Below are 27,484 nucleotides of genomic sequence, written 5' to 3'. Positions count from 1 at the left end.
CTTCTCGTAGCAAAATATGACAGGTAGAGACCACAGGGAGACCTGGATATTGTTGGAGACCCTGATAAATTAATGTTACAAGGGGAATGTGCTAGCAGTAAAGGACGGAAGCAGTAGAGTGAGATGGTAGAAACTAGTGTGAAAGGGAGGAACATACAGCTGTACGATCAGAATATATTGTAGCAAGAGTCTTTTGGAGCAGATGTGTTTTGTACCATGCTGTTGCGATTGCAGTTTCCATCTGCATAGCTGCTGTGTTTATACTTGGAAATAAAGTCTTGTCAACAAAGCCAGGAGTAGCAGCTATGATTAAATCAAGTTTCTCGTGTAATGAACCTGTGCCAAAAACTTGATTCCTGTGTTGCAAAGAGAAAGTAACTGCTGTTAAAGCAAAGTGAGTAAAATAGCAATTTAACCTCTAAAGATAAAAGCATTTTTATCTTTGTAGGGGATGTGATTACTCAGGAGAAAATAAATAAGGAAAATTAAATACCTTGAAATTTGTAAGTTAAGAGAACTTAATCTTATCAGATAATGAGTTTATTTCTAGCGGAAAGTCTTACTCAGCTGTAGAAATGGATTCACCGGTCTGTTATTAGAAAAGTGAATTTCTTCCTGAATATGAAAATATTCTGAAGAAAGTGGAAAAAACAGATCCAGCAATGTAACGTGACTTCCTGTTAAGAGATAAAAGTAAAGAATATGTCTAGAGTTCCTAAGAGTAGGAAACATTGCTAAGTAGTTTGGAGGGTGGGCTGAGAGAGAGCTCACATTGTTCCGAATGCTTGTTAAGAAAAGGATGGAATAATATTGGATAATACTGTTGTCTTTCCCTGTAGTAGAGGTAATGTAAGTTACCGGGCAATGAAACATTGGTCTTTTGCAAGGAATCTTGGAAATCATTTACACAAGAGAAAAGTTAAGATGCATTTTGTATTGTTCTAATCTCATGAGTATGTTTCACTGAGTTAGCACTGTTCATTTGTTCTCTTTCAGCTCCACCATATTTAATACAGTTTCTTCTTTTGATTTGGTTGTTTAAACCATTTATTCTTTGTAATCAATAGGAAGCTGGGAAGTTTGTGCTTGTTCTGTGACACTTTTGTATTTTTAGCATTTAAAAAATGTGAATTTCCCATGTAGCAGTGCTTATCTCGGACAAAGCTAAAGGTTGCATTTCCAAAGAGTGCAGTTAGCAAAGAATCTGTACTAAACAGCATTTAAAACACTTACCATGCCCTATCTTCCTTATACTTACACTCAATTAACACAGTCTCACAGCAACCTCATTTTTGGCACAACCTGGCTCTTCCTAAAATTATGTCAGTATTGTCGCATTTTGCGATTCCTGAAGTACTCGTAACTTGCAAATTATGTATATTGTACTTCGGGATGTTTTCTTCAGGCATTTCTTATGTGATTCTCTTACGGGTTATGCACTGAAGAAATCTTGGGTGGTTTGGTTTGGTTTGGATGTGGTTTTTTTGACTAGGAAAGTTGCATTGTCCTAGGAAGAAATGGAGGCATATTGTATGATCATATTATCATATTAGAGTGTATCATCTTATATATAAAAACCTGATATTTTCTGGGTCTCAAAGTTTTGGTGGATGCTTGCAAGATCTGAGGTCTGAAGATACTGTATCCATTATGGTGTGCTGGGTTCCTCATGTATTTGGGTTCAGAGCTATCCTTATTGCTGTTTTATTGGAGTTTCACACTGGTTAGCATGTTACAGGGATAACATCTGTTAAGTACGGACTGAATATGAAAAACAGTAAAATCTAAAATAGACTGATGATACAAATGTAACACAGAGCTGATTATAATGAGCAAAAAATCCATTGTCAGCATCCTAATCCATCACTTAGTGTGCAAGGAAAAAATTCTGCTAATGTCCATGGAAATCTTATTTGTAAGACCACAGGGTAACGACTTACAAATAGTATATGATTCAGCTTCTTCATTGGAGTTAGACTTAAATATAGCTAAATCCATCAGGCATGTGTTAATTTACAAGGCTGTTTTAAGGTATCTTTCAGAACAATACACCAGTCCAAACAAAAAAAAGTTTTGGAGATTATATGGTAGTCAAAAGTAAGTTGTTCTGTTTTTTTTCTGATTGTAATAAAGCAAAGACTTTCTGTCACAGATTTCTCACTAATTTCAATTTTAGATATTGTCTAGATAACAGAAGAGCCTTAGAGAGAGATGTGGGATATGCTGAACTTCAAACTCGTCTTATTCGCTATGAAACTCAGACTACTTGCACCAAAGAGTGCTGCCCTGTGCCGGTTGTTTTGAGCCCTCTCCCATCTCCTGCAGTCTTGTCAGAGCCTGGAAGTGTCCCCGATGGCGAGTCTTTACAAAGCGAATTCAAAACAGAGGCATCAAGGCTAAAACGCAGATCAAAAGACTTGGATTGCTTTTATCCCAAGAAAAGGTAATGCACTGAATAAAATGCACTTTAGCATGAAATATTTCAGTAGTCTTTTGTGAAATGCATCTTTTCTTTCATCTCAAAATGTTTTTAGTGAAGCTATCTAGACAAATGTTCTAGTTGTTTAATCCTCTTCTGTAAGTTCATTTTTTTTCTCAAGTGTGACCTCTCCTTGATAGCATTAGATTAATCAAAACCATGCAGCACAGGCACCTTTTATTTAAGAGATTTGGGGTTGTATCTTGGAAAGTCTCAAGTGCCTTTGAAAAGATGACAGATAGCCTCATCTAGGACCAAAACTGTCAGTGCTGTTGCAGTACAAATAAACAGCTAAAGGTTTAGAAAGCCAAGCACTGTACAAACAGAATAATTGAGTTCCTAATCCAAAGGACTGCTGGTATAAGATGACCCACCAAAATTCAAACTTATTGTCAGTCTTGTTTATTAAAGTCTTTTCTGGAAGTCTAGTTTTTAAGACTTCCCTTTGTACCTTGTCCTCACTCTGAAGATGCAAACTCTTTGCATCAATAAAAAATAACTGCTATGTAACACTACTTCTGAATTCACTTTTTACTGTAATACTTCACTTCTTCCTTCTTTCCAGTTTGATATCCTTTGCAATCTAATCACAGTAAGCCTTTAACAGAGGTATGGTTTTAGGAACATCCATATCTTTTGCAGCTTACTGAACCGTTAGAAATGCGATTGTACCGTTAGATGCGATTGTACTTAGCACTTGATAAGTTGGAGTTTCAGAATTACTAATGCTCTTACAGTTGAAGGATCAAGAATTACATGTTCCAGTAGAATCATAATGCCCAACTTCCCATAGTTAAAGATGAGTTGTGACATTCCTGTAGGGCCAAAAGAAATTAGATAGTTTCAAGATGTTTTGTCTTATCCTGAGACTGGAGGCCAGCAAACTCTGCTCTTCCTAGCTATCTGGATGAAGGGTCTATATGCAAAACTACCCCTTCTTCCAAAGAGTTTCTCTTCTTAGTAATCTTGTTTCTTCAGTTCATCTCTAGACTTTTTTAATCAGAGGTGCAGTGGGTCTAAGTATCAGAGACCAAATCAGTCAGTAAAGTGTTCTTCTAATACAAAAATGTTACGTAATAGAATCCTGTCTGCTGTTTTCAGATGCTGTTTGCAAGAATGTAGAGTACTTAATACTCTTAGCAGCAGCCTCCATAGCAGAAACAAAGGCACCAAAAGAGTCAATACAAAACGTAAAAGTTCTTTTTATCTTTTTTTTTTTTTCTTCTTTCTTTCCAGGCTAACCAAATCTGAGAGTACAGATTCCCTCCTCTCTCAGGCAAGCGGAAGTAGTGGGAGTCACTGTACAGTTGCTGTAACGAGGAAGCGCTCTGAAAGATCAGTTTCTTTAGCTTCGATGCCATTGAAACAGCCTGGTCAACCCCACAAAGTAACCACTAAGGTTGGCTCAGCAAGTCACATAAGCGCAACCGAATCTGAGACTTCAAAGCCAGCTAAGGAATCAAGATCCCAGAAACATACAAGGGTAAAGGTCTATGTTGTTTGCTTAGTGAAAAAGCATCTGCTTAGCTTCTTTTCACGTGACTTGATTTTTTATAATTTTTTTCAACTCAAAGTGAACTGTCTTCATCTCTATTTGTTATCATTAAATTTCATTCTGTTCACTTCTGTAAGTGAATCCTGAAGGCACTGAGGACAGTGCTGCAGAAGCAAGGAATGAAAAAGTATGTAAGGAGTATTATATCATGCCAGGGAATTAAGGCTGAGAGAAATAAAAACTAGGAATAAAGAAGGTGGGAATGGACATCAATGAATAGGAGTTATGAAATGTAGAAAGTTAATATAAAACCTAAAGGCATCAAAGAAATATCTGTGCTAGAAGGGTCAAAGCCATTGTGGAAGAACAGTCTATTCTGAGAATAAAAAGATATTCCAGTAGTTGTACAAGTCCATTAATTGAGATAACATTTAAATACTTTGGTACAATAATGGTTAATTAATAGCTGTATATAACAGGAATGCCACTTTTAAAATACAGTACACAAAACTGTTTCTGGCTTGGTGATACTAATTTTAAATTAATCCCAGGGTGCTAGAGAGGACACTGCATGGATATTGATGTCGTACTGTCAAAGGCAAGTTGGGATGACCCGAGTAAGCATAAATTGGTGTGACTCCTTCAGACCTGCAGCAAAGTTTAAACATCTCTGATATAAAGAATGTCAGAGTAAATTTTCTAATCTGACTGTAGTGTCTGATTTTTATTATTTTTTTAATATGGATGTGTCAAACAAGGGAATATCAACATAAAGAAAAGTTACATTTTTTTATATATATATATATATATATATACACACACAGAGTATTTTGGAGAAGAGAAGGCTGAAGCCATTATCAATTTTCTTCTGTCTTCCAAGCCCCATGTGAATATTCACTGATCCTTTACATTGCTTTGACATGTAAGCATTTCCTTAATTTTTGAGATGAAGGAGATGGAAATAGATTGTTAAATAACTCTGCCCAAATTTGGTCAGTGGGTTGATGGCATTTGGCCAACGGATTAAAGACAGAGGCAAGATCAAAAAAGATCAGGTGGTTTGTTTTTTTTTTTTTCCCCCTTTCCCTTGGACAATTTTTAATGCCAATAATTGGGATGAACTCTTGAGTGTGTTTCTATTGTTTCCAAGATGCTGAAGGAGGTGGTTGCTAAGACTCTTCAAAAACATGGAATTGCAGAGGATCACAAGTGCTTTGTATCATGCAGCCAGCGTCTATTTGAGATATCAAAGTTCTACTTAAAGGTAACTAGAACACACACTCTTACAGTTGTTTGTTCTTGGTTAAGTGAATCCATTCCTGAATAAAACTTGAGATGGACTATGGGATATTCAGACTTAATTAAGCTAATATTTCCTAGTGGTATGGTAGTAGTATGTGGATAAACCTTTGGACTTGTTGTCAAACGCAGAACCCAGTTTTACAGTATATTTTGGTGTTTGTTTGTTTGTTTTTAAACCTTATAAAGCAGTAGTCTTTTATGTGAGATAACATGTTAAAGCAGTGGTCAGTTAGGTAAGGTTATTGCTTCCTTGGCTGTTTCAGCTACCTCCCAGCCATAGCTGTGACAGCTCAGCTTCTCCCTTGTTCTAAGGCTTTTGGCTTGATAGGTAGCTTACACAGCGGACTCGTGCCCTGGTTTCGGCTGGGATAGAGTTAATTTCCTTCATAGTAGCTGCTGTAGTGCTGTGGTTTGGATTTAGTATGAGAATAATGTTGATAACACGATGTTTTAGCTGTTGCTAAGTAGTGTTTACCCTAGTCGAGGACTTTTCAGCTTCCCATGCTCTGCCAGGTCCACAAGAGGCTGGGCGGGAGCACAACTGATCCAAACTGGCCAAAGGGATATTCCATACCATATGACGTCATGCTCAGTATATAAACTGAGGGGAGTTGGCTGGGGGGCAGCAATCGCTGCTCGGGGACGGGCTGGGCATCGGTCAGCGGGTGGTGAGCAATTGCATTGTGCACAGTGCCCCTGTACTCGGCACTGGTGAGGCCGCACCTCGAATCCTGTGTTCAGTTTTGGGCCCCTCACTACAAGAAGGACATGGAGGTGCTGGAGCGTGTCCAGAGGAGGGCAACGAAGCTGGTGAAGGGCCTGGAGCACAAGTCTTATGAGGAGCGGCTGAGGGAACTGGGGTTGTTTAGTCTGGAGAAGAGGAGGCTGAGGGGAGACCTCATCGCGCTCTACAACTACCTGAAAGGAGGTTGTAGCGAGGTGGGTGTTGGTCTCTTCTGCCAAGTCACTAGCGATAGGACAAGAGGAAATGGCCTCAAGTTGCGCCAAGGGAGGTTTAGATTGGACATTAGGAGAAATTTCTTTACTGAAAGAGTGGTCAGGCCTTGGAACAGGCTGCCCAGGGAAGTGGTGGAGTCACCATCTCTGGAGGTATTTAAAAGACGTGTAGATGAGGCCCTTAGGGACATGGTGTAGAGGGCATGGTGGTGTTGGGTTGACGGTTGGACACGATGATCTTAGAGGTCTTTTCCAACCTGTATGATTCTATGATTCTATGATTCTATCACTTAGTTTGTATATTCTATCATCATTATTATTTTCCCTTCCTTTTCTGTTCTATTAAACTGTCTTTATCTCAATCCACGAATTTTACTTTTTTTTTTTTTGATTCTCTCCCCCATCCCACTGGGGGCAGGGGGAGTGAGCGAGCGGCTGTGTGGTGTTTGGCTGCCTGCTGGGTTAAACCACAACACGCAGAAATTCTAGTTCCTTGACGTGGTCACAGAAGTCCTTGTAAATGCATTGTAAATGTGCGCAACTATCTAACACATACTGACTTGGCACCACCGTGTAGAATTGCATCAACCTCATTTTTAGGAGGAGATGAGAATTCTTTCCACAATACCTAGGAGACTTCGTGAGTCAATGCTCGAGCCCATGTTACTTAGTCTGCGCACAAAATTGAGTTAAATTACAGTACAGTGTGTTTAAAAACTATTGCTCACAAGCTGAGCTGCTGTTTCTGTTCATTTGCATGCGTGTAGCCTACCAGTATTTGTGAACTAACTCAGGTTAGTCAACTTCAGTAAAGGTGATTTAAGCTAAATGAAGTTGCAACTGAAGAGGGCTGAATGCTTACACAGCCAATTAGAACATTTTGCCAATGAGCACCAACTTCTTAAATAATTAGAACACAGTTGCGCAGTCATTCTGTAAGCACTCTCAAAACCTCCCTGAAATATGCCCTGAAGGAAGATCTTCTAATCCAAAATCAGAAAGAACTGTGTGTAGGGATGAGTGAGTAGGACAAATCAGATGGGTTCACGGTTCCATTCCAAGCAGAAGAACAAAAGGAAGAGTGCTGCAGTGATCCTGTCCTTCGGAAAGCTGATCTAGAGAGAGGTGTAGCAGGATTTTGTTCTTCTGAACTGTCTTGCAGCCCTGAGTCTGTAGGAGCCCTTGGAATCCTTTTCTGTGCTGCGTGCTTCAGAAGCATGGTATCACAGGTATCGTTTTCCTTTGGAGACAAGTAGTAAATGAATTTTCTTAGTTTTCCTTTCTCTTTAGGCAAAGTTATGTGCTTGCTTTGTTTAAGAGAGTTGTCCTGGTTCCAGCTGGGACAGGGTTAACTTTCTTCCCAGTAGCCTGGGGGGTGTGCTGTGTTTTGGGTTCGGTGTGAAAGGAGCGTTGATGGCCCATTGATGCTTTGGCTGTTGCTGGGTGATGCTTGCACCGGGAGGGGGGAGCACAGCCGGGGTGGTGGACCCAGCTGGCCAATGGGGTATTCTATACCATGGGACATCATGCTCAGTATAAAAACCAGGTGCGTGGGGGGGCTCGCCCCCCGTTCGTGACACGTGGTCGGTGAGCGGTTGCGTTGTGCATTGCCTGCTTTGTGTATTCTGTTATTGTTGTTGTTCTCATTGTTATTATTACTGTTCTACTTAGTTTTATTTCAATTATTAAACTGTTTTTATCTCAACCCGGGAGCTTTCCTACTTGTGCCCTCCCGATTCTCTCCCCCATCCCACCGGGGGGGGTGATCGAGCAGCTGCGTGGAGTTTATTTTTGCTGGCTGGGGTTAAACCACGACAAGAGTGGATTAGGTTGGGCTAATTGGACTGTAAAACAGACAAACCGTTCTAGGTTTTTCTTTTCCTGCACTGATTTTCTTTCTCCATGTCCTCTTCACTGTTCTTTGCCAGAACTCTGTGTTGCAATCTAAGTGCACAGCTGATTTGCATTTTTATATCGAAATAAGATTTCAATCAAGACTGTAAGAACTTTGAATATCATTTAAGAAAACAAAAAAATCTCTGGAAGAGTGTGGAAGGTTAGGAAAAGTGTGACTCAATCGTACACTTGAGTACTAGGTTTGGACCGCTGTAGGGAAAGCTGCAGCCCATTGGAATAGATTGAGATTATTTCTTTTTTAAAAAGAAAAAAACAAAGTCAAATAATTCTTCTGAGGTTCTGAACAAGGTGATAAAAGGGTAACACCCCCCTGGTTATTAGGGCTCTTACAATCCAGATTAGAGTGAGCATATGAGTTTGCTAATTTCTGTGGCTTTGTGTTTCATATTTAGGATCTTAAAACTTCTAGGGGACTTCTTGATGAAATGAAGAAAACAGCAAATAACAATGCTAAACAGGTAAGACCATTTGTTTATTTGTTCCTGTAATTAGTGAAGGCTAAATGAAGCTGTGGCAGCTTGGCTGTAGGATGGTTTAGTCCACAGCTTTAAGAGATGAAGAGATGCGTTCCTATAGCTGTGGCTCTCGTTTCACTCTCTGATCTCACAAAAACTTCCTCTCAATCAGTAGTCCCATGACAAAATTTCCGGTTGCATACATTCAGGTTTCAGATGCTATTCTAGTTATAGCTGCCAATATGATGTGCCACAGTGAGAAATGGAAATGAAGGCAATAAATGTTTCCACACCACTGGAAAAAAAGAGAGGGGTGAGATTTTTCTTCATTTGAGAGAAACCTGCATCATTAGGGAGTTCTTCTTTCCTTGTGTTGAAGGAAATAACATTTCTTTTATAAGGTTAGGAAGCAATGAAGGAATCTATAAAAGGAAATAAATTTCTTAAAAGAAGCAATAAAAATTAGTAATTTTAAGCTTGGGAATAACTGTAAGCACAAGGGATATCAGATGAGCTTATTTGTGTATAAGGTGGGACTTATGTGAACAGTAGCACAGAGCAAATGACAGGAGTAAATACTCCTGTCCTCCAGAAATTAACTAACTGATTTAAATTCTGAAAAACATGCTGAAGTGACTCCACGATTTAAAAAAAAAAAAAAAAAAAAGTACTGTGCATATTTACAGTACAGTTGTACAGTTTTCAAAATCATAAATTAAATGTAAGGATTTGGACTGGGGTAGTTAAATAAGAAACCCCAAACTCTTAAGGAAAACTGCTAGATCCCCACAGAATTTATTCTGCAAGAGCAGTATTTATTGTGTTCTCTTGTGAATTGCTTCCTACAGATTGTAAGGTTTCAAAAACTACATGGCTTGTGATGTTTGGCGTTGAACTGGGATATTGTGCTGATACACTGTTTCTCACCGCCATCTTTGTCTGGGGAGGCCAGTTGGTCCTTTTATGCGTTTGCTGTTGGCAAAGAGGTGTTAAAATTAGGGATCTTTTAAGCTGGCCACCTCTCCCTGTATTAAAGAATACTTTGAAACTACTTTATAAAAAATACAGTTGCCCAGGACTAGGCAGTTGTCTGAACAACTACCCTGTTTGGTAAACAGCAGTAATAATGGTGGCAGATACAGCAGTGTACAAATTATTCTTTATCCTTTCTTTCACAGCTTTAGCAATTTTTTGTGCTGGAAACACTAGCTGTTTAGCATTGTGTGTCCACCTTGCTGCTAGTACATGGAGAGAGTGGGGTGAAGTATCTCAATTCAGGGGATCTAAAAATGCCTTTTTCGAAAGAAAAAGCATTCTATATAATTAAATACAATTCTTGGGTAACGCTGTATCCGCTCAGTTTATTAACAACTCTTTCTCCTTTTGAATGGATTACTTTTAAATCCTGTTTAGTAAACATCACACAGGTGGTGATAAAGGTGGTGATAAAGAAAGAATTAGTATAAGTGTATGAGATGTTCTTAAGTTGCTTTGCAGATCATTTATTTTCCCAGGTGATTGAATGGGTTTTGGAGAAGACTGGCAAGTAGCGGTACTGAATGGATGCTGTTCACACCTTCCTAGAAACTGTGGAGAGAGAGAGCACTTCCGATTGTAAGAAGAGCATTATACTGCCTAACGTGCACACACACCCCCCTGCACTCCGGAAGGACTTTGGTCAGTACAATTATATAGACTCATTCTCAAGCACAGTAGCATGTTTTGAAACTTTTTATACTGAAAGTTTTAATTATTTTAAAAATTCAAATGAAAAAAGGTTTTATTTTACATGCATATTTATTATATTTCATTGTTAAAAGGAATGTAGCTTGACTTGGTTTGATAAAACTTCGTATGTTTTTCAACCGGTGTATTTGGTTTTTATGTGAATAAAAAACCCACCAGATATAATTTTAATAACAAAACTACTTTACCTTTTAGTGTGAAGACCTCTATTTATTATTACTTGCTGTTGTATAAACAGCTGTTTACAGTATCAACCGTTGACATTTTATGGAATAATTAAGAACGGTTCCTATTCTGCAGGTGAAAGTAAACAGAATTAGAATTTGAGTCACAATTATCTCTGTGTTGTAGTGTAAGAAAAAAGCTTTTGAAGCTCGATGCAAGGTCCCATTAAAGAAAGGGTCATTGTTTTACAAGCTGAATTTCCGGTATAGTTTCATGTGTACTCTTTGTAATACTCCTTAGAAACAATTCATAACAGAGTTCTGAGATTTCTTTTCATGGGGGAGGAGAAAATCAAAATGGCAGCAGTAATGATGATTGTGAAAGCTGTGAAAGAGCTGGCATGCTATGATGAATTGTAATGGAAAGAATAATTTCTGCCTGAGTTGCAAGCACAGTAAAATACTAAATTTGGCCTCATTTTGCTTAAGTCTCGGGCATGTACCTGGCTTGTACTGGTGTAATTATTCGAGTTAGTATTATGTTGAGGTGAGAATTCCTACCAAAACAAGTATGTTTTACAGTTTTCAGTGTAAGGATTTCCTATTCATCATATAAACTAACATGATTAAAATTGATAGAGATGCAGTGTTATTGTTTGCTATATTCTGCTGGAAGGAAAATGGATTAAGCAATACTAATATGAACAAAATTTAATATTATGAAAAAGTAATTGAACTAAGCCATGTGTAGGTTAGACTTAATACTGTAAAATCTACTCATTCTCTAAAGAGCCTTCCTGATTTTGTGACATTATTCTTTGCTTAATTCTCTTTTATGTAAAGCCAAGCCCTAAGGAGGTTTTTTGTGCCTAACAGGATCTTGCATTTAACTCTTCGGTTCCTTTGTTCCAGTGTGTATTGTTCTCCTGAACTCTACAAGACCTTATATATGTGGGTGTGTACTTGTTTTAACCGCACCCTGAGCAGCAGTAGGAAAGCTGTGTAGCTGTTTTACTGTGACAGTGGGCTCCTGTGAGTTCAATCTGTGTCTTAGCCCAGGACAAACACAACTTCTTAGGAGCAGGATTACATTTGCCTGCAAAATGCTGCATATCCATAGCATCCAGGTTTTACTGATTTGATGAAATAGAAATGCAATGAAGGTAGATATTTAAATAATTATTTAATAAGTGCATGCACGAAATTGCTCCAATGTATTAATTACTGTGTATGGCTCACATTTCTTTGCATTCAAGACAGAAAACAAAAAATCAGTCAAGACATTAATCTTCCTTAACATCTAATATTGAATAAAGAAAGTCTCTACTTCCAAATAGAGTGAGAAAAGCCGTAAGTTATAATCTCGTATCTTCAGCCTGAATGCTTTTGTCCAAATACTAAAGCAAGCCACTGAAAGTTGTATTTCTTAATTTTGGGGCGTTTTATATACTTTTAATTACAAAAACTTTGTAGTTAATAAATTATGCATAAGTTGATAAGCGAAAGTACAGAAACTACATTTCATGAAGTGCTTGAGGCTAGCTGCCATAAGCAAAGAAATTTCCTTTCAGGAAAGTAATTAATACTGGCTTTCTTGATTAAAAACTATCTGCATGTATCTGTAGAAGGGCTTCTATGAAAAGATGCTTTTTAAAATTATTTTTTATTATTTTCTCATTCCTCCCTTACCTCTCTATGGTGTCCATAGTGAGCCCTGGATTTAGATACTAACTGTCTTACTTCTACTTCAAGTAGAACCTAATGGTTATTGCTTTAATTAATTCTGTAGACTCAAAGGCTGGCCTGAAATAATCAGCAGGAAAGCAGTTAGGGAAACATAAGCATTCTGATGTATTGTTTGTTTGCATGATTCCCAGTGCTGAACTAATACAATGGTGCCCATGTCTCATTTGCTCTCTGTTATTATGTTGGGGTTTTTTTAGGGTAAGTGATAGCTAGTTTATTATCATGGCTTAATAACATTGTGCCCCATTTGAGCTGTGATAACTGTCCTTGTCCATGCTCTTAACCCACAAAAAAGCATGCAAAATAATTTGACCTGGTCTACCGTAACAGCGCTAAACCAAATTATCTTACATCTGTCGTAGTTCAAAAACCCCACACAAAGAGTTCCCGCAGCTCAGCTAATGTGTTGTAACTTACGTGATATGGAATTAACATCACCCTTTGCCTCTGAACTTCAAATTATTTTCTTGTTTGTGGCTGCTGCACCCAAAATCCAGTCTGCCCTATGCATACTTCGGGTGCTTGCTTTCATGTTTTTGCAAGTCAGGATATAAATCATATTCACCAATATACATTTATGGTTTACCCATAATCTGTGTTATGTGCTTATACAAGATTGGGGTAAAACAACACTGATGTGGTTGTGATTACTTGGTGATATGATTACTTCTAATATTACAGCAATTGCATGATGAATATCACTGGGCTACCACAGACCTTAACTTGGGTACAAATGCTTTTCCAAATTCACAAACTCCCTTTTCCAAATTCACAGTTCTCCCTTGGGATTTGTTTTCTAATGCCTCTGGTTATTTACAGAAGCGCAGAAATTCTGACGAAGGAAACAAACTGAAAAGCTAATCCTATGTGGAAAAAGCAGCTGATATGTTCACAAGAGGTTGTAATCTTTGTTACTTAAATATTTCATGTTTTTCCCTCATGCTTTTAAACTAAACTTTTGCCCTGGTTAATCTGGGGGTTCACTTACATCAAGCAGTCTGAGTTTCTTGAAATTTTGCTAGTATATTATTAATATCAGCTCTTTAAAATCAAAGTCACCACTGAACTCAAAAGTGTTCATTTTAGATAAAATTCCCAATTACTTTATGGTAATAGTATATACAGTAATAGAGTGTGTGTGTATATATATAGGAATATATAATATATGCTATAGTAATAGTCTATATAGTAGTAAATAGCCCCAGTAAACAGTTAGTTATAAACCTGCCAGTTTGACTCTTATGAAAAGTAAGATAAATTTACAAATCAATGATAGTATAATAATCTGGAGCACATCATTTGTTTAGGCTCCGATTCTGCTTCCACTGAAACCAAAGCAGCTCCAATTAACTTTTAAAGGTGGGTAAGAGGACAGTGAGAAGTCTTGCAGAAGGAAATCAGATCAACCTCTACTTCAAATCAGCTGTGCTTCCAAATGCGAAGAGCTGGACGGAGCGTGCTCCCACGTCCTGTGGGAAGAAGGAATACTTAGCTTCCCCGGAAAGAGAAAAAACCTGTTTTGTTATTTGGAGAAGACCAATTCTAATGATGTTCATGGTAGCGATTTACTTGGTAGTGCACAAGGAGTTGTGTTCTGATTGATAAAGTACCTCAAGAGAGATGCTAGTTCCACTTAAAGAGCAAGACTCTTAGGAAACACCAGTATGCTTCCCTGAACACAATCAGATCAGCTTTATTTTCTTTTACTTTTTTTTTAACAAACACCTTATATCACATTTTTCCAATAACATATATGTTCCAACATGTATCCAAGTCTTTCTAATGGTGAAGCTGCTGTACAAACTTTCTGATCAGACTGTTCCATTTACAGTCAGTATTTTGTGAAAAGAGTGAAACTCTAGAATACCCCTTTTTAGGATTTCCATGAGGCTGGTCTGCCATACCTTGGGTCAGACTGAAAGAACAGGCTTAAATTCCTGCAGTTAGCTTTTCTATTTGGGCTGCTAAGGTAAGAATTAAAGTAGAAGGGAAGAAAATCGTATTTTTTTCCATAACCATTCATAAGGTAAGCAGGGCACATGTTGGCCTCAGTCCTTGAATGTGGAAGCTTGAGCAGAAGTTTCTGCTCCTTTTTTTTTTTGAATGACTTCTGTGACCGCCCAGTTAAGTATAAGCAACAGGGAAAGCATTGTAACTGCAGCAGGTGAGTCTGAACGACCTGCCCCAGAAGGTCCCTGTGGCCTTTCAGTAAATGCCAGCAGCAAACAAAAATGCTGTGTACTTACGCCTTCAGCCTGTCATCACCAGCGCCACTATCATGTGAGCACTGAGCTTACTTAATAGAAAGCACCAATGCAGCATTGGCAGTACATTAATACTTCTTTTTTAATTTTAAATTTTTAAAAGTCACTCCATCAATACGATGAATAGTTCTCTCAAGTAACTGAATTCTTAACAGCATGATGGAAGTTTAAAATGTATTTTTCCCCAGCTGAAAACCAAAGGACAGCCTTCCAAACAGCTTGTTTGGGTACAAAGTAGGCTCATGTCGCAAAAATCCAATAAATGACTTTATTAAATATATTCTTTTCCTCTAAAATATAAATATTCACTATACTCTTATAAATGTGGAGTAGGTCCATATTTCATTTGTCTATCCCATCCAAATATGAATCAGTCCAAAATCTGAAAATGAAGAAATAGCATCTGTAATTATCATTATTTTTTCTATAAATATATATAATATGAATTTTCTTTGCAAACTGTTTAGTTATTCACTTATACTTCATATAGTACTGAGCACCTTAGATTACATATTGTGTCATTTAATTGTTGGTACTAATATAGGAATTTGTAATATTTACAATTCACATACATGTTAGGTATAACATTCCAGTGATTTGTAAGTGTTAAAGGAATAAGGAAATAGTGCAGTATAGTTTACATATGTATTTAACCTACCCCACAGTATGCAAGTTTTCAGTTTAACCTCTGGAACTTTTATAGGCGCCTGCGTCCAAATTTTTAAGTTATACTTTGGAACAGCAATAAAAATGTCCTGAATCGCTTTTTAAAAACTTCACACAAGGGTTTATTTGACGATGTGATGTGAGTTCATACTCAAAGACCCAGTCCCCCAGCGTACCGACTGCTCTCAGCTTCTCCTAGAAGCTTCCAAGCCACAGGAGACCCAAGTAACTGCCACAGAAAGTTACGTGAATGGCAGTGGTCGCTAAATGAGAAATGTCCATTTGGAAATCATGGGTAAGTCATGTAACATGTTATCTCCTACCTTGTGAATTTAGACGAGGAATTAATTTTTAAGTGCAAGTACCATGACGGTGAAAACAAAGTTCACAGCTAGGTGAATCCCCTCCCAGACTTCCTTTTGACTGGTGAGAGGTGCTGCGACTGCGGCTGCTTTCCAAATGGCGACTTAGCTGTTGTTCTTCAGTGATTTTCTAGATTTGTGAATTCAGCCCATCATCTTAATCATTGAAACGAATTAAAAAATTCAGGTACCTGTGGAAACCAGCACGAACTAATTCCTATATTGTGAATAAACAGCGTGACTTACGCCTAACGCTCAAGACTTAGCTTAAAAACATGGAACCAAACTGTGTTTTTAATTTCCTCTTTGCCAGCCAAGTGATGCTAAGTTGAAACTTAAATGCTTTCTCAAGAATAAAAGAAGTGTTGTAATATGACAAGTGATCTTCCGGATTTATTACAGTTCCTGTCCTTCAAATGTGAATTTAGGGCAAAATTCTAAAAGCAAATAAAAAACCACTCCTATATGAAGCAGTTCTGTTTACAAAATAAGAGCAATGTAAATGCCATCCCTATTCTCCTTCTTTCTGTTCCCACCTGACCACATTAAGCCAATTTAGTAGTTACACACAGCTTGCGCCTGGATCATCTCTGATGTTGAAGGTCAGCGTTCCTGCCTGCTGCCTGCTTTGTGCCCAACGTAACTGAACAAGGCTGAAACTCCGTGATTCAAATGTTTTAATTTAAAACAGTAAGCTGTGGTGCAAAACAGGAACTAGTAAGTTATGGGTACAGAGGTGAACGTCTTACGTTTCATCAGCAAGGAATAGATCTGGACTGGCCTAGTCATGCTTTTAGGAGCAGCTCCTTCCATATTAAGGCTTTTCTGGTAGTGCAGCTCGTGTTCCTGCCCCAGTGCATTTCCCCACTGTTGTGGAGCTGCTCGAATAACTTCTCTGATCTAATCTAGAAAACTCAAAAAAAGATCGTGTCTCCCTCCTTCTTGACATTTGTTCTTCTATCAAGATCACACAACCAGTTTTGGCAGAGCTGAGGGGGTGACACAGTTGGGGTAGGAGGACAGGCGGCTCAGCATGGCTTTCTGTTGGAAACCTCTGCTGTGGAAACATGCTGGCAGAAGCTTTGGTCACGCTTCAACATGGATTCAGGAACTTGAGGATGCTCCTACCTACGCCTCACTGACAGCCGGCTCTCAATACATCGCTCTAGCTAGTCTTGCTTTGTGTCTGTCGCTAGGAATGTGCACAAGATGTCTTTATCGTTTAATTGGAAAGTGCCCCTCAGCAGGGACCCTCCAGCTGTTCACTGACCACAGCTGTATTGCTTTAGAGCATCCTACTCAAAGGTGCATATTTGCATGTTCTGCTCGGTATTCAAGCAACAGGTTCTGACAGCGCTCCAAAAGAAAAATCTTCTGTAAGTGGTGCACAGGTTAGAACACAAAAAATATTTTACTTTTGGGTGGAGAACTTGTTTGGAGAACTTCTACTCAAACAACCTTGAGCTTGCATCACAACCAACACCCACTCTTGTCTGCTTAGCCCTTTACTTATTCTATATAAACAAGTACATTGAAGTAGGCACAATTTATGATTCTGAAACATTTACACGTATGGTACTACACGCTTTTACTGTCTCATATGGGATTTTAAAATCCCATTATTTACAATGAAATCCACCATTTTACTTGTCATGCCACCTCTTTAGCTGATCAAGATGAAACCTGGGCCTTGGAAGACTGCAGAAATGACCAAGGCCTGGTACTGAACCCCAAGCTGGTGTATGCTGCTAGCTGGTACGGGTTGCTGCTGTTGACTGTACTTCGGATTAGCATGGTTGCTCTGTCTTTGAAGAAACAGATGTATCCCACTTATGCCACCAAGCCCAGTCTTGTAATCTTTGCTGACAGGAAGGAATGAATGATGAATACAATTGGTTTTGGACAGGAATGAAGGTCCAGTTGCTGAAAGTACAGAAAGAAATCAGGATGATAATGATTAGATTAGATTACAGCTCAAATAAGCAATCATTTACTTGATTAACTGCTGTCTGGTATTTTGAACAGGCTTCTATTAATAACAACCCTTTATTACAACATATTGTCTTTCCTTTGCGTACAGCTGCAAATATTTAGGTTACTAAAAGTAAGTAATAAGTATCTTGAGAGCAGATGAGATCCTGGTGCCTCTGGGCTTGCATCCACCTGGGTAAGCAGCAGCAAACTGAGTCAGATGCTGCAAGCAGTTTTCCAAGGGGGTCAACCCCTCCATCTTTTCAGGCTCTGTTTCTGACCAGGGATGGTGGTGGGACTGCTCTGTCCAATACCCAGTGCATCTGCTGGGTTACAGCTGAAGCCAGGAACTGCACCTTCAGCTGATGCTGCACGGTTGCTCCTCTGTTCACACAGCCGGCAGTGAGACTGAATTGAGACTTTTTTTTTTTCATAGTCATGGTTCAGTTGATCTCACCACATGCCTGCTAAGCATGACAGACTTGTCAACGTGGACAGCAGGTTCAACAGTAGGTTCACATCAAAACCAACGAGATTTGCCTTTCCAGTAGCCATGTATCAACTTTATTGAGAGCTAGTAAGAAATTCCCTTCTGAAAGCCTGACAATAAGCAGTTCGCAGAGTGTATGATATCAAAGGTATGTGTGAAGAATTAAGCACCCAATGTGCTCAGGAACTGCTGGAAAAAATTGGCAGGAAAGACCATTTTACATGCATAATTTATGGTATCTAAACTGCTCATAGGAATAAGCACCTTATTTTTAGGCATTGTAACAGCTAACTTAGAGGCCTAAGCAGACAGTTTGCACCACATCTGTAGTCTTCAATTTTTTTCAGCAACTAGATGTTCAAAAATGTCTAAAACATAGCTTGTTGTCATAACATAAAGTCCCTATGTGTATCTTGGAATTAATAATATCTCATCCTTAAGTCCTTCCACCTGCAATCATTTAAGAAGTGAAATGCATACATACAAAAACTCTAACATCTGGCTGTTTAGAGATACAATTTGTTCTTAAATGTAAGAAATCTTTCATCCCTCTTTGCATGGTTTTACCATTTTATCTCTCTTTTTAGTTTATCTCCTTCTAAAGCCAGATCGTCACGCTGTACTAGAAAGCACAGTGTCTGAATACTGGTACTAGAACCTGGTACTGGCCAGCTGTTATTAGAATAAAATAAAATAGAACAGAACAGAATAGAATATTTTAGTTGGAAGGGACCTACAACGATCATCTAGTCCAACTTCCATTAGTGCTTCTCCACCCCCACAGCCTGAAGGACCACCAAAGAGATGGTAACATGCATCCCTTTGCTAAACGCAGTACTTACAATTTCTCCATCCTTTCCTCCAAAGTCTAAATAAAGCATCCTTATCCCATCATCTGAGGACATTTTCAGTTTTTCGTAGGGATATTGTGCAATTGTCTTAGAGAAGGCACCATCATGCGGTTCAGTTGTAAGAGAGAATCCGTGTTCATAATGGATGGTCAAACGGCACTCCTGGCTTTTGTATGTGCAAGCTGAAGAAGGAAACAAAATTTACTCTGTAATGTTCTTAAAAGCAACAAATTCCATTTGGCTGCAGATATTTGCATTTTACATTCGATCTCAACATTATCTTGTGGAAACTAACCTTTCCTAAAACGGGGCTAATCACGCTCTAACTGTAAACCGGCAGATTTGGTTTGAAATCTTCTGTTGTGCAAGGTCCAAGCAAGGTTCCTTAGTTACGGTGTAAACGCACAGACTAAAATTGTACTCAGCAGTAGCTGTACTGATGTCAGTCCTTTCAGGTATTTGCTGCATTCCTCATGTTGCAGCATACATCTACATGCTGACACAATCTACTGAAGTTTAAGGCGGCTCAGGCTGGCATTTCCTCCTTCCAAACCTTGACAAAGTCACAGCTACTCTTCTTCTTATGTCTGACAGACATAGCCAAAATCAATAAACGCAGCGCACAACGCACAAGAAAATTAGAAGCCGTAAAGGGTTTCCCTAAAGTATTTTGACAAAGATGAAGACACTCCTGAGTCCTCATTAGTGTCGCAGTAATTGAAAAAGGGCCCAGATAATTGTATTAATAGCTACTGCAGCAGAAAGTCTGCATCTTCCCCTCAGCTCAGAAACATAGGCCATGATTAAAAAATGAAGAGTTTAGGTGTTCACATCCCAAATTCTCTTTTCCACCACTTTCCTGTGAACAGTTCTGCCAAGAAGGGTCCTTGGCACTGGGATAAAAGCACCGCGATAGAAGAGGGGGCTGATGCCCTCCTCCTGCTTTTGGAAAGAAAGGCATCCATGTCACTGGGCTGAGGAGATGGACGTGCCCTCGAGGTGGTTCCCACTGAACGCTCTGGTTGGTTTCCACATCAGAGGCCCTTGCAAAGCAGCCGGAGCTCCCTGCGAGGCACGGGGCCTGGCAGCCTACGGGCAGGCGTCCCTGTGCTCAGCAGCACATGGCTGTACCTGACAGCTTCACGAAATCGGAGCTGCCCTTTGTCGTGGAGCAGATTTGTGCTTTGGCTCTTGCTCTCACATTTTTAGGCAACGAGTGGATATAATGTTCAACCTTAACAGCCCTGTCAACTGGAGAGCTAGTGGGGGAAGGACTCCCAAATCCTGGGGGCACTCAAGAGAAAGGCACAGCCTCAAAGCCCCAGAGCCACCCCAGGCTAGCAGCTACCTGGCCAAATAGGGCATCACTCCAGAGCATCTGCAGCCGATTACTTTTATTCCAGTTGATTTTGCATGTACAGAAGTGCTGAGAAGCGACACCCTGATGTTCAGGGAGGGAAATGACTAGCTGTCAAAATGTGGCTATTGGACTGGTTTGTATTTTTTCACTCCTCTCAAGTGTGCAGAGCTGGGTGAATAAATGACCAATTCACGCTTCTGAATGTGCCAGTCCTCCTCTGCCTCCTCCCTCTGCAGGAGAAACTCCCGCCAGGCTCTCAGGAGTCTCCTGAATCTCAGAAAAATGCTCTTTTCTGTGGGTTTCTGGATAAACCTCTGATGATCACTCCTCCGTGACATGCAGCCCTATACGGCTGACTACGGACTTGTGTCTGAAACAACATGCCGAAAACAAGACCAAAAGTCAGAATGACAGTGACTGTCTCACTTGCCACAGGTACCACACCAGTTGGGACTGGCTCAGAAATCAAGGGGACAATATTTTAAACACATAGAACCCTAAATACACACTTTTTTTTAAATGAATCACCTCTAGCAGAAGGAGCTTAAACTACCCACGGGTATCACAAGGAGGTGTGGAGTTGTGGCGCCGCAGGTGTTACTCACATGTGGTGATTTCCGAGATGAGCTCCGCAGAATTGTGGCAGCCCTGCACTACGCTTCTCGTCCACAGTGAGAGGTCTCGGCTAGTCTCCGTCCTGAACAAATGGGTTTCAATCCCTTGCCTTGTACCGGTACGGGTTGCAAAAGACAGATCCACCCCTGACTGTGGTGAGCCTTTTCCTGGGCCAGAATGGACCAACCTGCAATTAGAGTTGAAAACACATCAGGGAATTATAACGCTGACACAGCGCGCTGTGCCAAAATCCCCACCTGAGCACAGCTCTGCTCTGAACGTTCCTAAATGCATGTGCTTGGGAGCATGAGAACTTGCATCTCCTATGTGTTTGAGCCTAATGTGACTCCTAGTGACACGCAGAAGAGAGAAGGTCCAAAGCAGTGAGCACTGAAGCAGCCAGACATGCAGGTGATGATGGGGATGTCCCAGAGGGCCCTAAATTCCTGACGAATTGTAGAAAACACCCTTTGGCTGAGGAACCGAGAGAAATCACTGACTGGTCTGTGGTGATGGGGTTTGGTGCACACATACAAGTGCTCGCTCAGATGAGGCAGCTCAATCCAACTTTCACTGTCAGGCTGCAGTTGCCATAAAGCTTAAATATCTGCAGACAAATTAAACGATAAATTCTGTCGGATAAAGTAAGAAGTTCTGTAAAACTTGCAGATGCCAAAGTACTGTCTTGTGCATACTTTTCCCATAAGGAACCTGCAAACCACAAAATGCTGCAGCTATTTGTAATCTGAAATTCTCTCACATCTTGCTGCAATTAACATTTTTTTGCCTGGCATCAACAGCTGATCTCCTATGGCCAGGAAAGGTTTGTTCATCTGGGCACACACTAATTGCAGGGAATATTTTTGAGTGAGAAAATCAACACCTCATAATATTTAATTCTTCTTTAAGACTGTCCTTTTGGGTTTTTTCCCTGCAGAAGTATGGACAGTGAATACAGGATTCGCTCAGGGACATGACACTCATTCAGATGAAAATAATAATCCAGAGGAGTTTGTCACTCTTTGAGACCCAGGCACTAACCCTCCGAGGGAGTCACAAAATGAAACCACGGAAATTCTTGTGTCTTGTGTCTCCTGTTTCCCTTTCTATAGGCAAACAATATACTTCATATGAGACTATAAAGTATGTATGTAGCATGGTAGTAGAATACTTGTGCTGAAGCATAAAACATTAGATTATACTAATCATCTACTGAATGTTAATTCACCCTCAAATTATTGTTTTGCATCTGGAAGAATAGTTTGCTGTTAGCTGACACTGTAGAAGTATGCCATCAAACAGAGAGGTTTTAATAGGAAAAAAAAAACAGAAAGGAAAGAAAAAGCACAACTTTAGCTTTTCAGTTATTGCAGCACTAACCATAGGGCATCTGAAATCTTCCCCAACTCCCTGGCAGTCCGTGCTGATGTTTGGGATGCGCATTGTGCCGAACAGATTCATCCCTCTTTCATACCCTGCTAGAAAGTTTGCAAGATTTGTTCATGCTCAGGTTCGTGGTAACTTCCTTTGGATTTTGAGCATCTGCCTTGATTTCATGGTCCCAGGAGGTCCCAGGAGGCAAGGGACAGAGCATCCCGGGCAGAGCTGCCCTGCCCTATGTCTGGGCAGGAAAGCCTCTTCCAGAGAGGCACCACCACCCTCTCCAGATGCTTTTTTTTGCCTCCAGAAGGGCTGTGTTAATGCCCCACTTAGCTTTGATACTCAGGGTCTTTTGTATCAGAACTAGTGTGGCCAGCAGACCTAGGGAAGTGATTGTCCCCCTGTACTCGGCAATGGTGAGGCCGCACCTCGAATCCTGTGTTCAGTTTTGGGCCCCTCACTACAAGAAGGACATGGAGGTGCTGGAGCGTGTCCAGAGAAGGGCAACAAAGCTGGTGAAGGGTCTGGAGCACAAGTCTTATGAGGAGCGGCTGTTCCCAGGGAACTGGGTTTTTTTAGCCTGGAGAAGAGGAGGCTGAGGGGAGACCTCATCGTGCTCTACAACTACCTGAAAGGAGGTTGTAGCGAGGTGGGTGTTGGTCTCTTCTCCCAAGTAACAAGCGATAGGACAAGAGGAAATGGCCTCAAGTTGCGCCAAGGGAGGTTTAGATTGGACATTAGGAAAAATTTCTTCACCGAAAGGGCTGTCAAGCCTTGGAACAGGCTGCCCAGGGAAGTGGTTGAGTCACCATCCCTGGAGGTATTTAAAAGATGTGTAGATGTGGTGGTTAGGGACATGGTTTAGTGGTGGACTTGGCAGTGTTAGGTTAATGGTTGGGCTCGATGATCTTAAAAGTCCTTTCCAACCTAAATGATTCTATGATGCTAACTGTACCCTGGGCAGATTTTGCCGTTGGGGAGTCAGCAGCAAACAAACAGCCCAAAAACTTTTTATTCACTTTGATTTGGCGTAAGGAGGTGTGAACTCTAAGGAGAAGCTGAAGAAGAATTAAGGCAGGAGATTGGGAACTGAAATCTCCAGTGACTTCTGCTGCTGCCTGGCCCCGTCCAGTCACTCAGGCGCATGCAGGGCCGCTTCTCTCACACTGCCTTCTGCTACCAGGGGAGGACGACGGACAGCTGCGGGAAAGCAGACTGGAAAATCACATCAAGTTTGTCATTAAAAATAAAACTATCCCAGCTTCTCCCTGGGTCATCCCTTCTCTTTTATACAGTGCTCATCAGCTGTGCTAAAAATTGTTTTCTAGTACTTGTGATACTGAATATGTGACAGACAGATGGTTCCAATGTTCTATTTCCTTTCAAATCCACCCCCCCTCTCCCCTATGTCTTCATGCTTTATCCATAGCACTGGCATTGTAGGTTTTTCAGCACATGGATAGAATGAAGATGTACTTTACAAATTCAAGTATGTGGACACATCCAACATGAACATTGTTTCTTGCCTGCCTTCTCATTTGCATTATCCCCTCATTATTAAAAATTCAGTCTCACTATTTAAAAATCCTTTTCTATTGTACAATTCCAGATTGTGCTTTGGAAAATTATGCAGTTAAACATGAACTAGACAAATATGCAGGGGGACGTTTGATAGTATTTATCTATCAGCTGTCAGTATTTGGGTAACAGGTCAAAGGATTCCCAAGCTTTAATAAAGTTACTATCCTAAAGACCACAAAAATACCTTAAAAGGCAAAAAATAGTCTTAGAAACTTCACAGGTGGCTTCCCTTCGCCCCCGCCTTCTGTCGCTTGACTGCAGCAGAGGTTGTGTATGGGTGCACGCTGCACCCCAGAGCTGAAAAGGCACCCCAGGGCCCACTCTGGTAATATTCAACTGCAGTCCCTGAAGGTTATTGGAGGTTTCTGAGGTGTCTGTGAGCGTGCAGGCACCCGAGCCTGCCTCCCTGGAGCAGCCAGAGCCGCAAGAGGGCAGGAGAAGGTTGGTCACGATGAAGTCCGTCTGCACAGCGTGTAGATAGCAGGCAGCAGCTGTAAAATGCAACTCTTGGCATGCTCCAGGGAGCCAGGGAGACACTTCTAATCTTCTCTAATTTCTCCCTTGTCTCTCTCTGTTTTGGGGACATTTTTAGCATTATTCTTTGCAAACGTGTGATAGCAAGATGGGTACAGTCCAACGTGAAGTGCTGGTGCTGGGTGAGACTCACTGGGACCTGCTTCTCATTCTAATGCTATGAAAAGAGTATCAACCATTTACTGCAACAGCAAAATCCAATGGCCTCTTCAAAAAGGGCAGTGAAACCAGCACTGACATTCAAAGCAAGTGTTCAGCTGCTCATCTGAGATTTATCTCAGAAGAGGCCGTGATACAAGTGCATCAACAGTCATGTAGCTCTGCCCAATAGAAAGCCACTATCATCTGACCTTGCTGATGTTGAAGCCACTCCTTAACCCGACTTAGCATTTGAAACTTGCTCTGGAATGGCTGTACTCTTTGGAAACCTATGCACAGCCCTCATTCATCCGAGCTCCGCATGGAGGGAGCCACAACCACCCTCACTGAGCGGAGAACTTGCACTGCTTGCACGACACTTCATATACCTTCCCTGGGGTGCTCAGGGATCCCAGTGCTCCCCGCCTGCCCCTCCCTCCACTTGCACAGATGACTAATCGATGCCCAAACTCTTTTTCCAACTTCCCATGGCATTTACTATCAAACTGCTTTAATACTTTCTGGTTACAGACCTCAGCTTCGCACAAAAGCTACTTACCTGATCTTTAATCAGAGTCCAACTGGGCTGCTTTTTTTTTTTTTCCATTTCATATCTGGCTGTGATAGATAACGCCATTTGATTGCAAACATTTAAGATGTAATTATTTAAGCCCCATTCCCATGCTAGAGGGAGGCACTGTTATTCAGGCATAAGGAAACACTGAAATAGAGAATATGACAAAAAGGTCCTTGGAGTCAGGGCTACGAGCCAGCTGCTGTGCCTCCCGGTGCAGAGATTTAAAGGAACAACTTAAATCTCCTGATCTCAGTTTTATTTGAGCTATTACTTATATTCCGCACAAAGCTGGGAAAGACTGACTGGGAAATATTTTTAGGTCTTAATAGCATCCATAGGTTGAAGGCAAACTTATCAACAAACAGAAAGGGCATGTTGAAATTCTGCTGTTAAAATACTGTAGGAAGATTGTAATCCTTCTACCGCTTTCCAATTTTCTCTGCTCATTATGTCTTGGGTAGATTAAGCATGACTCTGTACAGTATCTGGCACTGAAGTTTTCCAGTTTCAGCAGCTTTTCAAATATGCATTAGCTAAGCAAAAATTTTTCCCAAGGAATCATAAAAATCTGAAAGATGGGAGCAGCCAAGATTACAACATGTGGTCTGCAAACTTTCCAGGTGAAAAGTTCTAAATTGCACTGATCAATGCACAGAGGGGATTAAAAAACCCATCACGAGGAGGGTAATCACTGACTGAGTGTGAACACAGCAGTCAATACCAACAGCAAACCCTGTGTATTTTTTTGGTATAACTGTACTTGGTGTGACAGATCATAAAAGCAGAATCCTGCAGGGTTTTAATCAAAATCATCCAAAACAGTAGATGTAATGATTTAGGGAATCTGTCAGTTTATATAATCTCCTCACCTTGGGGATTCATGTATTTGTATGTATTTATCAGATTGCAACTCCATTCTGAATGTCAAGCTTGGTATATCTGCTGTCGTTTTACCCGAGTGTTAAATTCACAGCGATACTAGTAAGAAATCACAGAGATGGGGCTGGAATGCTTCTCAGGAGGTCACCTAGCGCATCTCCCTTCCCAGAGCAGGGCTAACTGTGCCGACACACTCCTGAGGATTACAGTGTCACCTGTCCTTCAAAGTCCCCAGTGATGAGGATCGTACACCCTTCCTAGAGAATCTAATCCAGCACCTCACCTGCACACCAAGTTCTTCCAAGGACCTACCCTGAACCCCCCCAGCCACAAATGCAGCCAACTATGTCCTGTTGTATCCAGCAGGGACCTGGAGAACATGCTCTCCTGTCCTCATACTTGAAAACTATTGACATGTTTTCCATGGACTTCTCTAGATTAAACAACTAAGGTTTTTCAAGTATTCCCCTACTGATAGTGTTTTCTACATTTACATTGCTTTCTTCTAGACTTTCCACAGTTAACTGGCATCTTTTTGGAAGTGCAATGCCTCACATGAAGGTGGTGTACCACCTGAGGCTTTATTCATGCTCTATAGTTAGATTAGATTACTACATCTGCCCAACACACACCACTTCTGCTATAACCCAAGATGATTGCCTTTGTTTTCTCAACAACATAACACCGTAGATTTAAGCAATTTCACCACACTGCCCAGATGCTTCCTGGCAGAGTAACTGCTTTGTCAGTCATTGTCCACCCCAAACCAGCGCAGCTGGTTATTCCCCAGTACTGAACTTCGCACTTGTCCTTTCTGAACCGCATCCCATCTTTCTTACAGACCATTTTCTCAGTCTGTAAAGACTCCTCAGCAGCCTGACACCTGTGTCGAGCAACTTCTCATTCCCCTCCAGCCTGAAGGCCAATACTCCTCCATTCACACGGGAATCCCATCGGACCAGGAGATGACTATCCCCACCCAAGGCAAGCCAGTCTGCTATCAAATCTGAACTCCTGAGAAAAAGTAATTAAGTAACAGGCCCTCCAAGAGGAGGACTTAGATTGTTTGATGTGGTAAATCGCTGGTCACTGATGACGGGGGCTGGTGGTGCCCACCAAAGGGCTGTCTTTACACATGATGACGTGTGGGCAGGAAGGGGCAGGGTGTGCTGCAGGATCTCCAGTCACTGTAGGGAGGAGGACTTGGGTCCATGTACAAATGACACCCCGAAGCACTGGGGAGGAGTCGCTTCACCTTCTGCTGGGGTGCTCTTGCTTCACAAACTCTAAGGCCTTAGTGACACACCTGGATGCAGCCTACGGCTCCAACTCCTTACCCAGTTTTTATCAGGAATTGCCACCTGGAATTGTCAACCTTCATCGCCATGTTGCACGGCAGGCTGCAAGCTGCAAAGCATGGGGCTCTCGCCTCATGTACGATAACAAAGGATGAGTCAGAAGCCAGCTTCCCAGGAAGTCTGAAAGCTCCATCACGGGTAGGTAGACTGGGACAAAACAACCATCAGCGTAATTCACCAAGTTCAATTTTTTTTTT

The 27,484-nt window shown here is 40.9% G+C and overlaps 2 protein-coding genes across 2 annotated transcripts in view; one reads left to right on the top strand and one right to left on the bottom strand.

Annotated features, from left to right (window-relative positions):
* The window catches only part of MTBP (MDM2 binding protein), a 34,777-nt gene extending 23,090 nt beyond the window's left edge, over positions 1–11,687 (top strand). The window contains exons 18-22 of the mRNA XM_075141239.1: positions 2,177–2,443; positions 3,716–3,962; positions 5,125–5,238; positions 8,543–8,608; positions 10,120–11,687. Coding sequence (XP_074997340.1) covers positions 2,177–2,443; positions 3,716–3,962; positions 5,125–5,238; positions 8,543–8,608; positions 10,120–10,155 — 730 coding nt within the window. The 3' untranslated portion in view covers positions 10,156–11,687. The remainder of the gene's footprint in view (positions 1–2,176; positions 2,444–3,715; positions 3,963–5,124; positions 5,239–8,542; positions 8,609–10,119) is intronic.
* A 3,092-nt stretch (positions 11,688–14,779) lies between these two features.
* Positions 14,780–27,484, bottom strand: part of SNTB1 (syntrophin beta 1) — a 116,799-nt gene continuing 104,094 nt past the window's right edge. The window contains exons 5-7 of the mRNA XM_075141230.1: positions 20,831–21,027; positions 18,857–19,047; positions 14,780–17,476 (exon numbers count right to left, since the gene is read on the bottom strand). Of these exons, the coding sequence (XP_074997331.1) occupies positions 17,384–17,476; positions 18,857–19,047; positions 20,831–21,027 (481 nt within the window). The 3' untranslated portion in view covers positions 14,780–17,383. The remainder of the gene's footprint in view (positions 17,477–18,856; positions 19,048–20,830; positions 21,028–27,484) is intronic.

Source organism: Calonectris borealis, chromosome 2 (genome assembly GCF_964195595.1).
Source record: "Calonectris borealis chromosome 2, bCalBor7.hap1.2, whole genome shotgun sequence".
NCBI classification, from domain to species: domain Eukaryota; kingdom Metazoa; phylum Chordata; class Aves; order Procellariiformes; family Procellariidae; genus Calonectris; species Calonectris borealis.
Note: the sequence above shows the minus strand (reverse complement) of the source record. Positions and strands in the feature narration are given on the sequence as shown.